This window comes from Lentinus tigrinus, assembly GCF_003813185.1.
Source record: "Lentinus tigrinus ALCF2SS1-7 unplaced genomic scaffold L226scaffold_22, whole genome shotgun sequence".
Lineage (NCBI taxonomy): Eukaryota > Fungi > Basidiomycota > Agaricomycetes > Polyporales > Polyporaceae > Lentinus > Lentinus tigrinus.
Window position 1 is genome coordinate 340,202 of NW_027137931.1, and position 15,856 is coordinate 356,057.

The window sequence follows — 15,856 nt, forward strand, 5'->3', positions numbered from 1 at the left end:
CGGCTCCTCGCCGCTCGCCCCTCAGGTCGTCGCCGATCGACGCCTGGTGTCTACGCGTCTAGTCGCCGCGACACTTCGTGTCCAAGTACCGGCGGACAATGCGACCCTTCACGCTCTTGCACGACTTCGCAGCACATCGGAAGTCATGGTAACGGCGGCCGTCATCATCGTGACCGAAGGCTACATCCGGCGAGAAGAATGCGTAGGTTGGTGCAACCCACGTCTCTTGCAGACGCGCTACAAGGAGTTACTAACCGCATGTCAACAGCAACCATTAGGCTCCCTACTCACCAAGCTCTGCCTCGGGATCCTCTGGCTCCTGGACGACAATACCTGCCTTGGCGTGCTCTGCATCCTCCTCATCTGCATCCTGGACCGCCGCACGACGCGCCTTCTTCTTTGGCGGTGGTGCCTCACTTCCGGAGTCCGACAACTCAATGTGGGATGACATCTCGGAGTCGGAGTCGACGACAATAGGCGCATTTTGTCTCTTCTTGCGTGCAGTGGCACGCTGCTTCTGCGCGGCTCGCTTGGCAGATGATCCAGACATGGTGTGTGGGAGGAACGGTGGTAGGGGTGAGAAGATGCAACTTGTGACGGATCTTCGGACACGTCACAAGGGTAGGTAAAATGATATAGAATTCTGCAGAACTCCGTAGAACAGCAAGCAATCGTACGATGTAGCTAGAGCCGGAAATTTTGAGACTTGCACCATACCGACACATCGGCGCTTGTGTGTATAAGCCCGACGGGTTGAGCGCTACGGGTACGGGTCCTCGGGCGGGTTCCCGATGACATACCCGTACCCCTACCCAGCGGATACAGGTACACTGACCCGCACGGGTCACCCGTACCCCCGCCGGTGCCTAGCGCCAGTCCACCCGTATGCGCAGGTCCCCGATGTGACCAAAGCTGGTGCACCTCCTTCGCGTGACTTCGCTTACTCCGCCTCGCGCGTTATGGAATCGGCGCAGACACCTCGAGTTCAGGCCGACATCGGCGCTTCGCAAGCTGCGAACCTGACACGCCCCCGTGAGCCGGCCTACCGCAACCAACTGGTGGCGCTCGATCCGGCGGTGGAAGACTGAGTGTTCCAGCGCAACTTCGTGGAGTCCCCTTCGATTGCGCTCACACCGATCGAGCTCCTCAGCATCTCGCCGGCAATGTGCAAGCGCCTCCACAGAGCGACGGGGATGAGGCGAGTTGCCTTTGAGGGAGCCCCTGTTGCCCCGGTAGCCGTCAACAGCGCCACTATTGAGGAAGTGAGTGAGGACGAGGACGAGGAAGCTGGCGAGGCACCTGGGTCCCTGGAGGCGTACGTGGAGGTGCCGGCGGCGTCCTATCAACTTCGCGAATACACCTCGTACGCCACGGCAGATGTTGGAGATGAGGTCATTGTCGCCGTGCCCACACAGAAGCTTCGCTCAATTGCCGCATGGGTTAACAACCATGCGCTGGTTGAGTGTATCCTGGACCCGGGGTCGCAGATAGTCGCCATCAGTGCGGCGAAGTGTCACGACCTCGGTATAGCCTATGACCACAAGTCGACGATTCCTATGCAATCAGCCAATGGTGCAGTCCACGAGATGAAGGGCCTCGCTCGTGACGTTCCGGTGGAGCTTTGTGGTGGTATAGTCATCTACCTTCAGATGCACGTCGTCGATCGCGCGCCTTACGATGTTCTTCTGGGTCGCCCCTTCGACGTTCTGGTGTCATGTGTTTTGCGTTGCGACAGTTCCGGGCGACAGGAGATCGTGGTCACTTGTCCAAATACCAAGAAGTCCCTCACTATCCCCACCTACGTGCGAGGCGAAGCGACGACCGCGCCGCGTGAAGCGCCTTTGGGTTTTCAGGCTTCGAGGAACTGATTGACAGTCAGGGAGAGGTCGCATTTGTCTTCAATTACAACCACAATACCCATACCCTAGAAGGCACTGCCTACACCTCGCTCTCAGACTTAGAACCGCCAACCATTACTCAACAGTATTTATTTGCGTGTGACAACCCGTCAGTTGCCTCGGAGGTCCACTCCTGGTTCTTCGACGTCCCAGCGAAGTCGCTGACGCCCCTCGTCTCGAACCTTCAGTCTCTCGCTGCCTCTTCGCCTTTTGCTACAGATGTGTTCGTGGCTTCGCCTCCTCCTCCTGTCCCTTCGTTTAGAACCACTCCCGTACTCGCCTTCCAGACTATGCCTCAGAAAACCACTCCGTTGTTCCAGTCGACGGTGTCACCCCACTTTTCGACTCCTGTGGCTAGGCCGGTCGCTGTCTTCTTGTCGACAAAGAAGAAATACAAGCCGGTCACGCAGAAGGTTCGCGCGATAGTGGGCGAGCTGCCCCAGGAGTATCGCATCGTCCGAAACTGTGTCGGCGACCCATTGGCAACGCTCCCTATGCTCAACCCGAACCCACCACCCTTTGTGCCGACAGGTCGATATACCCAGGAGCGACGTGACGCAATGCGAGCCGTGCATCACTGGCTCCAGCCCGCTGAGCTTGACCTCCTCGACGACTTTATGTGCAAGCACAACAAGGCCTTCGCCTGGGACGACAGTGAGCGAGGCAGTTTTTGCTGCGACATGTTCCCACCTGTGTGCTTCCCTGTCGTTCCCCACATTCCCTGGGTACAGAAGAACTTCCCCATACTGCCTGGCCTCTATGATCAAGCGACCGCGCTCATCCAGAGGAAGATCAACGCTGGTACATACGAGCCGTCAAACGCTTCGTATTGCTCGCGATGGTTCTGCGTCGCGAAGAAGGACAGCAAGATCCGAATCATCCACAGCCTCGAGCCCCTCAACGTGGTCACGATACAGCATTCAGGCGTTCCACCCATCCCCGATCACGTCGCCGAACAGTTTGCTGGGCGCGCCTGCAGTACTACGCTCGACTTGTACGTCGGCTACGACGAGCGTGAGATCGACGAAGCGTCACGTGACCTGACAACGTTCCAGACCCCATTTGGCGCGATGCATTTGACGACTCTACCTATGGGCTGGTCGAATTCTGTCCCCATCTTTCACGACAACGTAACCTTCATTCTTCAGCCTGAGATTCCGCACGTCACGATTCCCTACCTCGACGACGTGCCTATCAAAGGTCCGGTGACCGCGTACCGAGGTGTCGACAGCGTTCCCAAAGCGCTCCCCGCGAATCCTGGAATTTGCCGGTACATTTGGGAACACTTCCAAGATGTCAATCGCTGCGTACAACATGTTGGCTTCACTGGCGGGACTTTCTCCGGCCCGAAGTCGCTCATAGGTCCGTCAGAGTTCATGACAATCGGTCACTTCTGCACAGAAGCGGGCCACCGACCCGATGCGAAGCGGCTCAAAGCAGTCGTCAACTGGGGACCCTGTAAGGACCTCTCAGAGGTTCGCGCCTTCCTAGGCACTATCGGTGTTGCTCGTATATTCATCAAGGACTTCGCCAAGAAGGCCCATGCGCTCGTCAAGCTCACTAGGAAGGACGTTCCCTTCGAATTCGGGCCTGAGCAGCTCCAAGCGATGACCGACCTCAAGGAGCTCCTTCTCGCTTCGCCCGCACTTCGTGCGATCAATTACAAGTCGGAGGCACCGGTCATTCTCGCCGTCGACACGTCGTACATCGCAGTCAGATATCAGCTCGCCCAGCGTGACCTAGAGAACACGAAGTTGTGATACTACAATCACTTCAGTTCAATCACACTCAACGACCGCGAGGCCCGCTTTTCCCAGCCCAAACTCGAGCTTTACGGTCTTTACCGGGCTCTTCGCGCCCTTCGCTTCTTCCTCATAGGAGTCCGCAACCTGATTGTAGAGGTCGACGCGCGCTACATTAAGGGCATGCTCCAGAATCCAGACGTCGCACCGTTGGCTTCTATGAACTGGTGGATAGTGTCGATCAACATGTTTCACTTCGAGCTAGTGCATGTTCCAGGTGCACAGCACGGTCTGGATGGTTTGTCGAGGTGACCAGCTCAACCGGGTGACACGCCAGAACCCGAGGACGACTTCGACGACTGGATCGATGAGCTTTACGGCTTCCTACACATAGTGAATCCACCGCCAGTTGGTCGACTGGGTAATGCGCCTCTTCGCGACTTTGCCCCGGGCGACATCGAGGCCGTCGCAGTCTTCGCCCAGCAGACCAGCGGGACGGCCGTGAAGCTCCCAATCATTGACCCTACCAACTACTCGAACTTTCTGTGATCGGCGAAGGCGAAGCAGCTCAAAGCGCGCCTCGCTGAAGTGCGCGCCTTCCTAGTCGACAAGCAGCGCCCAGATCATCCCTCAGAAAAGGAGCTCAAAGCCTTCATCAAGTATGCGTCCGGGTTCTTTGCAGATAAACAGGCCCGACTCTGGCGGATTGAGAAGACGGGCGCACATCGCCGAGTACTGGATGAGGCGAGTCGACCCAGGGTACTGGTCGAGATGCACGACTACGTTGGCCACCGGGGCATCTTCGCGACTCGCTCCTTCGTGTCGGAAAGGTTCTGGTGGCCTGACATGAATGCCGATATCACCTGGTATGTCAAGTCCTGCCACCAGTGCCAGGTTCGCCAGACGACGAAAGTCCATATCCCTCCGACGGTCACCTTCCCTGCGCCACCTATGGTTCGTGTTCACGTCAACGCGATGGACATGCCCGGTTGCTACAAGCACTTCCTGCACATGCGCTGCGCGACGACTTCGTACGCAGAAGGTCGCGCTTTGACAGTACAGACTGCCAAGGCGATAGGCGACTGGCTCTACCAGGACCTCTTGTGTCGTTGGGGCGCCGTGAGCGAGATAGTCTCCGACAACGGTTCGCCATGGGTCGCGGCGCTTGAATACCTCGCGAAGAACTACCACGTCAACCATATTCGCATATCCGGATACAACTCGCAGGCGAATGGTGTGGTCGAATGCCCTCATTTCCATGTGCACGATGCGTTGGTCAAGGCGTGCGAAGGCGACCAGGAGCAATGGGTCTTGCGTGTGTATTCAGTACTGTGGGCCGACCGTATTACCGTTCGCCGGCGGTTGGGATGTTCGCCCTACTTCGCCGTTACAGGGACAAACCCGATCATGCCCTTCGACATTGCCGAAGCAACGTATCTCATGCCGGTCCCTTCGACAATGCTATCGACGGCAGAGTTGATCGCGCGAAGAGCCATCGCCCTGCAAAAGCGTCCCCAGCAACTTGAGCACCTTTGCAGTGAAGTGTTTCGCCTGCGAGTCGAAGTGGCGAGAAAGTTCAAACACGACAACAGGTTCACCATTTGGAACTTCAACTTCAAAGCAGGCTGCCTGGTCCTCATGCACAACACCACGATCGAAAAGTCGCTCAACCGCAAGATGCGAGCTTGTTACCTCGGTCCCTACGTTGTCGTCTCCCAAAACAGAGGAGGTGCTTACATAGTCGCGGAGCTCAATAGCGCCATCTTTGATCGACCCAGTCACCGCCTTTCGGCTCATTCCGTACCTCGCCCGTGAAGACGTGATTCCGCTCCCACCTGACGCGCTCGACATCGACGAGGAGCGTTTGCGCGAGATGGAACGGTTCGATGGCCCTAGTGATGTGCTCAGCCCGGCTCCGAGCCGTCGAGCTCCCAAAGCTGGCTCTCTTCAGGCCGAGCTTGGCCGAGCTTCCGGGACGGCTTTGAGAGCCTCACGGCTCGGCCAGCGACCTCTTCAGGCTCGAGCCGGCTCTTGAGCTCGAGCTCGACTGAGGTCCAAGTAGCGCTGTAGATCGCGGGCTGATGGGTGGCTTGTGTACTGTATAGTACTATGTAGTTTCGCACTGGCAACGCCTGCTGCAATAGAGTTAAGCTTTGTGCTTCTCTCGGACTCTCCCAGTGATGGATCGCCCAAGACGGATTGCACGTGCATCCGGGCGCGTCACCGACCCCTCTAACGCCGCTGAACACGAAATTCGCTCCCACCAGCAAGCGCAGCTTGATTCTCGTCCTAGCTCGTTGTCTACACATCCCACTGAGGCCGATATAACCTCGTCTACTGCTGCTCAGTGCTCTGCTACAAAGGCTGGTTCTACATCTGGCAAGAAGAAACAAGCAGCCGATGGCCTTGTGCTTGGAGAGAAGACGTCAGAGGGCAGTGGCTTGGGCAAAAGGTTAGCTGCGGAGGATCATGACGCGGAAGGAAATGGAAGGCAAGGTGAGTTGATACAACTCGCGCGGCGCATCCCACTGGCAGAGGCCGAAGTGCTTAACCCCCCATAGCTCCTATCAAGCGAGCACGACGCACCTCTGTGACCGAGGTTGAAGATGAGGAAGGAACAACATTGACGAACAATGTCCTTGGTTGGAATGCTCGACACGTTCCTCAGGTGCGTTCACCACAGTTCTCAATCCCATGAATTGAACTAACTCTTACATTGTGCAATCTCAGCCCGGGTCTGCTGTCACCCCTACTCCGTCCGCGGCTCCCATCGATGTTGATGCGATGGATGACCGTGACGAGTCTGGGATGCTCAAGGACGTCAACATGATTGACATCGACGACAACGAGGATCAGAAGCCGCGACGAGACGAACGTAGCCGCGACATCAACCAGTTCTTCTCGCCCATGTTCATCTCAGAGAAGACGAACTCGCGGCATTGTTTATCATGCAAGTACGTCTCCGTTTCAAAATATCTAGTTACCGTTGGCGGTAGTACTGACCAGCCTGGCAGGAAAAAAGGCTCGCCGTCCGTCAAGGCCGACCATATCACGTCCTTGCGACGCCATATGGAGTCTCACCACAAGGTACGTACTAATGCCACTATGATCCATCTCCTGCTGAGTTTTAAGCCGTGGAACGAAGGCGCTGTACCTTGATTGGTGCGACAAGAACAACTTCTTGTCCATGCTACCCAAATGCGTGAAGAAATGCCGCGATGCCGCAGAGCAAGAGTCCCAGTCCCAGTCCACACTCGACCCGCATCTGCGCGAGAAGCCTGCGCCAGCAGAACTGGTGGTCAAGTACACGGACGCACTCTTCCGGGAAGCAGCAATTGAGTGGCTTGTCGCTACAGACCAGGTATGTCATCATATGTCATGTTTCTTTACATTCCGAAGTCCCTCTTACTGATCCCGAGCCTGCTTGCCGCTGTCTAGCCCATCCAGGCCTTAGAACATCCCGCGTTCAAGAATATGATTGACATCGCCGCACGAGCAACTGACGGTGTGAAGATCCCCGGCCGAAAGACAACGCGCGATGAGATCATACGCATGTTCAAGTGTAACTTAGCCAAGCTCCGTGACCGACTCAAGGTATGTTGGGTCATCTCGAGTTCTTCAGCGTGTGCACATCACTCATTGTCCTTCTGCAATAGAGCGAAGCTGTGAAGGGAAACATCAGCCTCACATGCGATGCATGGCAGGCCTTTACTGTAGATGGCTACTTCGCTGTAACCGGACACTGGATCGAGGAGCAGGGCCTGGGTCTTTGGAAGCTCCAGACAGTGTTGCTCGGTTTTGTGCATTTGAACAATGCGCACTCCGGGAAGCGGCTCGGTCAAGCCCTTTTCCGAGTCATCCAGCGCGTTGGCATTGAGCACAAGGTGAGTGCGACTCATCCGAAGTAATCCTTCTCATGCTCCGTTGCTCATGAGTCACCTGACTTTGTAGGTCGGCCATATAACATGTGACAATGCCAGCAACAATGGCACGATGATGGTCGAGCTCGCATTGCGTATAGAAGAGGTGACTGGTGTGCCCTTCGATAACGAGGAGCGTTACGTTCGGTACGTGCGGAATAGAGTTCAGTTCGGGGCCGTTGCTCATGTAGTTACAGATGCCTCGCTCATATCATCAACCTTGCCACGCAAGCCCTGCTTTCGACGTATTCCAAATCGAAGTACTATGACCCAAGCAAGCCAGACGCTGAGCTCGTTGGCCCCCCATCGTGATGTCGTCGAAATTATTCGTACTACATGCGTGAAGGTGCGTCTTTGGACATATCTGTCAATTGGATGTACATCTCATCAGTGTATACTAATCCGGGATCCCGCAGGCTCGCTCTTCATCAAAGCGCAAAGAACTTCTCAGGACCATTCAGATTCAGCATGGCATCAAGGAGGGTGATACTCGTCAACTGCTCCTTGACAGTCCCACCCGGTGGTCATCTACGTACGTCATGCTAGAGCGTGCTGTCCGGTTGAGAAAGGTATGGTGCCGGATCCTATAGCATCTTCATGTCTTTCATAACACTTACGTTGATTGCGGCAGCACATCGATCACTTCATTATTGAGATCAGTAGTCAAGAGACAGATGTCGAGAAGCGCAAGAAACTTCAGGATCTTCAGCTCACACAAGCTGAATGGGACCGCGTTGATGTCCTTTTGGATCTCCTTGCTGTATGTCTCGATTCCTCAATTTGCGTTCTCAATGTCTGACTGTTTTTCCTAGCGTGCCGACAATGCGCAGCAGGCGTTTTCGAGTGAGACAGGTCCCTGCCTGCACCTTGGCCTTCCTGCCCTCGAAGCACTGCACAAGGCATGGTCCTCCCGAGTTACGCGGGAGAAGTACGCCCCGTTTGCCGCTGCGATCAAGGCTGGACTCGACAAGGTCACGGAGTACTATGACAAGACGTCAAACTCTGATGTCTATACATATGCCATGCGTAAGTATTTCTGTTATGGCTTCACTCTTCCTTTTCCATGCTTATTGTTATTGTAGTTCTCGATCCCGCTCAAAAAGACCGCCACCTGAAGAAGTACTGGGGTGAATCTCTGGCTGAACACTGTCTGGAACGTGCTCGCAGCATCGTGCGTACTCTGTTCAAACTGATTATTAATACTGTAAGATCGGCACTAACCTCTCGGCATCTCCACAGTACAAAGCCCGACATATTCAATTGTTTGGAGCTGCAACGGCGTCAGCATACTCCACGCAACATAAGGGGAAATCTGCTGCTTCCAAGGTCAAACGACTCCTCCGTGAGCTCTCAGACGACAAGGATGAAGGCTTATCCTCGTCTGGCATGCCATCTCAGCATTGCAGCGATACCGACGTCCAGCCATGGCTTCGTGACTTCAACACATACATCGCATCAACAGAGCGGCTTGACAAGTACTCAATCGTTGAATGGTGGGGTGTACGTATCTCATATGTTCTCACCTGTGTTTACCCTGCTGATCTTACACCACATCGTCCAGATACATGCCCGGGAGTGCCCAGTTTGGGCCTCTCTCGCCCGGGACTACCTCGCTGTCATGGCATCATCAGTCTCGAGTGAGCGCGCATTCTCCTCCGCAGGGATTTGCAGGGGCTCAAGTGCATGCTACGCACAGACCTCATATTCCGGGAGTGTGTCACAGTTGCAGCAGAGAGAGAGGATGTGCACGAGGACGACTCCCAATCAGATGTTGTGCCTCATCCAGACCCTGCCCATACAGACACAACTGAGCAAGGTGACAGTTGGGATATGATGGTTATGGACACAGACAACTTGTATTCTGACAATGATGATGACGATTTTGAGTAGTGTAGTATCTTTTGTGGTGTTCCGAGATCATCACCCTCTCGCAGGCCGCGGCTCAGGCCGAGCTGGGCTTGAGCTGGGCTCGAGCCGTCGACGAGAGCTCAGCCCTTGATATTGTCAAGCCGTAGCTCCTCTGGCCGAGCCGTAGCCGCGGCTTTTGAGCTGAGCCGAGCTCTTGCGTTCACTAGATGGCCCTGCGGAAGGCGATGACAACTATGCGCTTGTGGCAGAGTGAGACAACGGTGAATAGTCGACGCGACGCTGACCCTCCCACCCACCCAGAGTCGTCAACTGGGGACAGTCAATATTTCAGTGGGGAGGTGAGGTGACCGAGTAGACGTCGGCGGTACCAAACATGCAGAAGGAATTACAGACCCTCGGATATCATTTACCTTGTTACAGAATAGTACCCCAGACACATTCACCCCTTGCACAAGCTAGTTTTGTTATGCTCGATATCGTAGGAACAATCTTCAACAGATCCCTTCGCTTCGCCCCTTCGCCTCATACCGGACTCGACCTTGGCGTATATATATATAGCCTCGCTATACACTGTTTCATTTCGCAATACTTCGCTTCGCTTCACTTCAGTTCGTTCTTTGTCAACCGCAGACATTCCATCCCTTTAGACTATACATACTGGCACTCCTTTGTCATTCCCAAGAACACAGTCATTTATTATATAGGACTTTTAGAAGTACATGCAGAGAGCGCTGACGACCCACGTCCAACAAGCCTGTGACTAGCTAAAGCTGGCTACGGGTAGTCCAAGGCTAGCTACTGGTTTTCTCCCTTTTATGATAGATGTACGAGAAAATATGCGAGGAAGATACTGACCAGGTATAGTACAGGCGACACCGGCGAAGCAGCGAAGCACGAGGACCCCCTACCGCGATGATGACGACCAGCGAAGTGGCAACCACCAGAAAGGCAACAAGCAAAGGAGCGCAGCTACTCAGAGGCGTCGGGGAGGACCAAGAGCTCCCGGAGAGCGGCGACGTCGGCAGAGGGGTCCAGCGCTGCCAGCTGCGCGAAGTCGAGGGCCTCCTGCAGGGGTGCAGATGGGGGGCCGGAACGATACTCGCCATAGGAAAGGTCGGTGAGCTCCTCCTTGTCGGTACGCAGCTGAGCCAGTTGCTTCGCCATGGTCCAAATTTGTGCGACAAGAGCATTCGCCTGGGTCCAGTTTGCCGCCAACACCACATCGCAAGCCTTTGACCCAGCCGCGGTACCCTTCGATGACCCAGCCGTGGGACCAGCAGCAGTTGGGGTGGCAGAGGCCTGGGTCTCTGCTCGAACCAACGAGCGAGTATCGCCGCGTCCACGAGAGGTCAAAGCATGAGTACCGGCAGCGGAGGCGCCCTTCGACTCAGCGCCCTTCGACTCAGCACGCCTGGTCGTCACCCTGAGGGAAAGAGGGGTGTGCGAGGTATTAGCGTCAACATCGACGGCACAGCGAAGGTCGACTTGGAATCCAGAGTTGTCGGGGCCTTCGGGTAGCCCAAGAGCGCGAAGATGGAGGTTTAGACGGCCTTGGTGGAAGGCAAGGATTATCGGGCCCTGGGATTGGAAGGTCTTGATTGCCTCGGTCACCTGCGTGGTATGCTCGAGGTTGAGGTCGTCGACAAGCGTGATAGTGCGACCATTGAACTGGGTGGCCGGGGTCTTCAGGTGCTTCACTGGAACGAAAAGGGCGTTAGCAAGGAGCGGCGAAGGCAAGGTGAAGGGAGCAGCACTCACAACGGAACTCCCCAAAAACATTCATACCGCCGGTGGTGCAGACCTTGCATTTGGTGGTACAGGCCGCGCACATCGGGAAAAATGCTCTAAGCCTAGGACACAGCCACTTCTCCCAGGCTGTCTCAGGCTGTCCCAGGACGTCCTAGGGTAACCTGAGGTAGCCTAGGCAGTGCTACATTGATTGTAGAGGAAAAGAGCAATTTTCCAGCATATAGTAGAGATATATATATCTACTTACAATAGTTACAGCCTCTGATATGGTGTAGAGACTCTCATCTTTAGCTGTTAACATTGTGCAAAGTTAGCGCTCATTGTCACATCCCGTGCCCAAGTCTGCCCTGCCGCCCCTCCGACACAACCCCGACCCGACTACCCCTGAACTCCGCCCCTTTCCCGGCTAATACTTCACCACCCCTGCTCCTTTCCCTCCTGCCTTATCCGGACTTCTGCCCGGACTCCGATCACCCCCGACCCCCGCTCTGTCATCTGATCGTACTATGACATTTGTATCCGCCGCCTATACTTACTAGTCCAGTTTATTTGCTTCTGCTCTGTCATCTCCGCAGTCCGCCTCCTGTCTCTACTCCTATCGGGCTCCTATCGGACATTCGGACTTTTGTATATAAACCCTACCTTACAGTCGCATAGTTCTTCAGTTCTGATATCTCGTTTACCCTCTCGACTACTCAGCACTCAATCTATCTGACTTCTCTGCCAACCTTCGTCTGATCTCTGTCCAACCTTCCGATCCGACCTCCGACCTCCGACCTCCGACTTCTGTTCTCGTCTCTGTTCCTAACTCTCTGCTTGACTCTCTTATTCGTAGCTTGCTCCGGTATAAACTCCGGAGCCTCTTGTCGGACTTCCGCAAATTGAAGACATCGACGACTCTTCGGGCGTTGGTCAATAACTTTGCCAAAGTCTTCATTCCAGCGCACTATCGGACTTCGGACTTCGGACTTCCCTTCGGAGTTCGACTTGTGCGCATAGTCCTAACAGTATATCAGAACTCAACCGAAGATCGTCATGGAAGGAGATCAATTCCAGGGCTTCACCGCTCGTCGGACCAGTCAAGGTCCGCAGGAGCAGCCCACGACTCCTATCCGTCGGGCAGTCCCTTCCTACGCCTTAGGTACTAGCAACCCACCTCCAATCCTACCTCGGACGGGATCTCCGCTACAGCCTATTCCGTTGCGATACTCCCCGAACAACCCCTTCGCTACTTCCACCAACACCTATCGGACTCCGTCCCAAGGTCCGTCGCGCTCAGCGACACCCATTCTGGCTACAAGCACTTTGGCTTCAACCGGAACCGCGGCAATCGTGCAGACCACTACCGGAGCATCCGCTCAGCCTACATCTACCTCCGCTCCTCTCCAGCCCAACCAGGACCTGGCTGCGGCCATCGCGCTGTTGGCTCAAACCCTCGGTCGGACTCCGACCATGGCTCCAACAGCCAAGTCCGCCTCGTTCGAGCGCAACAATGTTCGGGACCCTGACCCCTTCGACGGCACGGACCCGACCAAACTCTGCTCGTTCTTCGCTCAGCTGGAACTCGTCTTCAAGGCTCGGCCTCAGACCTTCGACTCCGATGAGAAGAAGGTCACCTACGCTGTCTCTCACCTCAAGGGAATCACTCTGGCGTGGTTTGAGCCGTTCCTCCTCGAACCGGCCTCCAGTAACCCTCCGCTGTTCCTTTCGGACTACGGAATATTCCAGGAGGAACTCCGAGCCAACTTCGGACCCTACGACGTCGTCGGAACTGCGGAACACGACCTCGAGAACCTCACGATGTCCGACAGTCACCGCGTAGCTCGCTATGTCACTCAGTTCAATCGTCTCGCCACCCAGGTCGGCTGGGGCCCCGAAGCTCTCCGCTACCAGTTCTACAAGGGTCTTCCGGACCGATTGAAGGATCGGATCTCCGAAATCGGGAAGCCCAAGGACCTGAACAAACTCCGAGAGCTCGCCCAGTCTATCGACGCTCGGTACTGGGAACGCAAGACTGAACGGAACCGCGAAACTCGGACTTCGACCTCGGGGAGCAAGAACCCCGCTACTCCGAAATCATCTTCGACGTTGAACAACACCCCTCAGAAGCAGAACACCTCTTCTTCAAGCAACTCCGCTAGTCCGAAGAGTACTCCGAAATCTGGAACTCCGAAGACTCTGTCTAACCCCCCGAAGCCGTACGCCGACAAGTTGGGCAAAGACGGGAAGCTCACTCAGGAAGAGCGTAACCGCCGCTTCACAAACAACCTCTGCCTGTTCTGCGGAGGTTCCGGACACACCGCAGATGCTTGTCCAAAGAAGTCTGCTGCTGCTAAAGCCCACGCTGCTAAGGCTGCAGAAGCTCCCTCATCGGAGGAAACTCCGAAAGCGGAGTCAAAAAACTAGTCTGCAATCCCCCGCAATCCGCGTGCGGTGTAGATCGCGTTGACTCTCCCCGCGCGGAACCGCAACTCCGACTCAACGCTTCCGCTCTTTCAGACCCCTCGGCACTCCATATCTGTCTCTACTCCAAAGTCCTACACTCCTCCTTCACCGCCCTTGTCGATTCTGGTTCCTCGCACTGCTTTCTTGACTCCGACTTCGTAGGCGAGCACAGACTTGCGACCGATCCGATGCCCCCCTTACAGCTATCCCTGTTTGATGGGTCGTCTAATACATTTATTATCCGAAAAGTCACAACTCCGATACACTTTCCTTCAGGGGAAATTCTGAACCTCGACTTCTATGTCACTCCGCTTGACAAGTCCGTCTCCGCAGTACCCAGATACAGCTGGCTCTCCGCTTACAATCCTTCGATTGACTGGAAGACACACAGCATCCACTTCCGGACCACGCCTTCAGACTGTCCCGTATCTCCGACGTCACCTCTGCTCAGTTCTGAACTTCCTTTGGACTCTGTCCTGCCAGAGCAATCTCCGCTCACAGCACCCTCTGTCTCCCTGATCGGAGCAGCCGTGTTTGCACGTGCCTGTAAGCTCCAGGGCTCCGAGAGTTTCACTCTCAACCTATCGGCCAAGTCCGCCTCCGTCGCTACTGCTCGGAGTTCGTCCACCTCCGACACTCCTCCCGACCTTTCTGGGGTCCCCGAAGAGTATCACGAGTTTGCGGACATCTTCAGCAAGGCGAAGGCCGACACCCTACCGGAACACCACCCCTACGATCTCCGCATCGAATTGGAGGACGGCGCAGTTCTGCCCCTCGGACCCATCTACTCCCTCTCACAGCTTGAACTGGACACCCTCCAAGAATACATCGAGGAAAATCTCCGCTCGGGTTTCATCCGTCCGACCAACTCTCCGTGCGGAGCCCCGGTCCTTTTTGTCAAGAAAAAGGACGGTTCATTGCGCTTATGCATGGACTATCGGGGTTTGAACAAAATCACACGGAAGGACCAATATCCGCTTCCATTGGTATCGGACCTCCTCGATGCTCCTCGGAAGGCCCGAATCTATACCAAGATCGACCTCTGACATGCCTACAACCTAGTCTGCATCACCCCAGGAGACGAATGGAAAACCGCCTTCCGCACTCGCTATGGTTCGTTCGAGTGGCAGGTCATGCCCTTCGGACTTTCCAATGCTCCGGCGGCCTTCCAACGTTTCGTTAATGAAGTCTTTGCGGACTTGCTGGACGTATGCGTCGTAGTCTATTTGGACGACATCCTCATCTACTCCGACAACCCCGACGAGCATCGGAAGCACGTTAAGGAAGTTCTCCGACGTCTCCGAAAACACAAGCTCTATGCTCGTGCGGATAAGTGTGAATTCCACGCAGACTCCGTCGAGTATCTCGGCTACATCATGTCCTCCAACGGACTCACCATGTCCGACTCCAAGGTCAAGACGATACTCGAGTGGCCGGAACCCCGAAAGGTCCGCGACATCCAATCCTTCCTAGGATTCGCCAACTTCTATCGGCGTTTCATCCCCGCCTACTCCCAAATCGTCCTTCCGCTTACCCGCCTCACGCGGAAAAACGTTCCTTGGAACTTCTCCGAAGAATGTCGGAACTCCTTCAACGCTCTCAAGAAAGCGTTCACCTGTGCTCCGGTCCTACATCACTGGGAGCCGGACCGTCAAATCACAGTGGAGACCGACGCTTCCGACTACGCCATCGCCAGAATTCTGTCCATCACATCGGACTCCGGTGAACTACATCCGATTGTGTTTCACTCCCGCACCCTTACCGGCGCGGAGTTGAACTACGACACCCACGACAAAGAACTTCTAGCCATCTTCGAAGCCTTTAAGACTTGGCGGCACTACCTCGAGGGTTCTGGAACTCCGATTGACGTTGTCACGGATCATAAGAACCTGGAGTACTTCTCGACTACGAAGCTCCTTACCTGACGCCAAGCCTGATGGTCCGAATATCTGTCGCAGTTCAACATGGTGATCCACTTCCGCCCAGGGAAACTCGGAGCAAAGCCCGACGCACTCACCCGCCGTTGGGACGTCTACCCGAAAGGGGGGGACAGTGACTACTCTGTCGTCAACCCACACAACTTCCGACCAATATTCACTCAGGAACAACTCACTTCCTCCCTCCGGGCGACGATTCTTCACCTGCCGGTACTCCGAGCGGTGTTCGTACTCAACGAGCAACAACTCCGATCGGACATCCGCACCGCGCAGAACTCCGAACATCCATCCGCAGA

General features: G+C 55.4%; 4 protein-coding genes across 4 annotated transcripts; 2 read left to right on the plus strand and 2 right to left on the minus strand.

Moving 5' to 3' along the window:
• Positions 1–58: 58 nt before the first annotated feature.
• Positions 59–550, minus strand: L226DRAFT_573046 (uncharacterized protein; the record flags this gene model as incomplete). The annotated part of the gene is made up of 2 exons (XM_067684772.1): positions 59–237; positions 292–550. The coding sequence occupies 2 exons, from the start codon at positions 548–550 to the stop codon at positions 59–61; spliced, it is 438 nt and encodes a 145-aa protein (XP_067533199.1).
• A 1,638-nt stretch (positions 551–2,188) lies between these two features.
• On the plus strand, positions 2,189–2,473 carry L226DRAFT_466888 (uncharacterized protein; the record flags this gene model as incomplete). The annotated part of the gene is made up of 1 exon (XM_067676013.1): positions 2,189–2,473. A coding segment is annotated over one exon (285 nt), but the record flags the coding sequence as incomplete, so codon positions are not given.
• A 4,215-nt stretch (positions 2,474–6,688) lies between these two features.
• On the plus strand, positions 6,689–7,237 carry L226DRAFT_447447 (uncharacterized protein; the record flags this gene model as incomplete). Its single annotated transcript, XM_067674912.1, has 3 exons — positions 6,689–6,727; positions 6,786–7,001; positions 7,079–7,237. Coding segments are annotated over 3 exons (414 nt in total), but the record flags the coding sequence as incomplete, so codon positions are not given.
• A 3,161-nt stretch (positions 7,238–10,398) lies between these two features.
• Positions 10,399–11,260, minus strand: L226DRAFT_524656 (uncharacterized protein; the record flags this gene model as incomplete). Its single annotated transcript, XM_067678905.1, has 2 exons — positions 10,399–11,126; positions 11,188–11,260. The coding sequence occupies 2 exons, from the start codon at positions 11,258–11,260 to the stop codon at positions 10,399–10,401; spliced, it is 801 nt and encodes a 266-aa protein (XP_067533202.1).
• Positions 11,261–15,856: the final 4,596 nt, after the last annotated feature.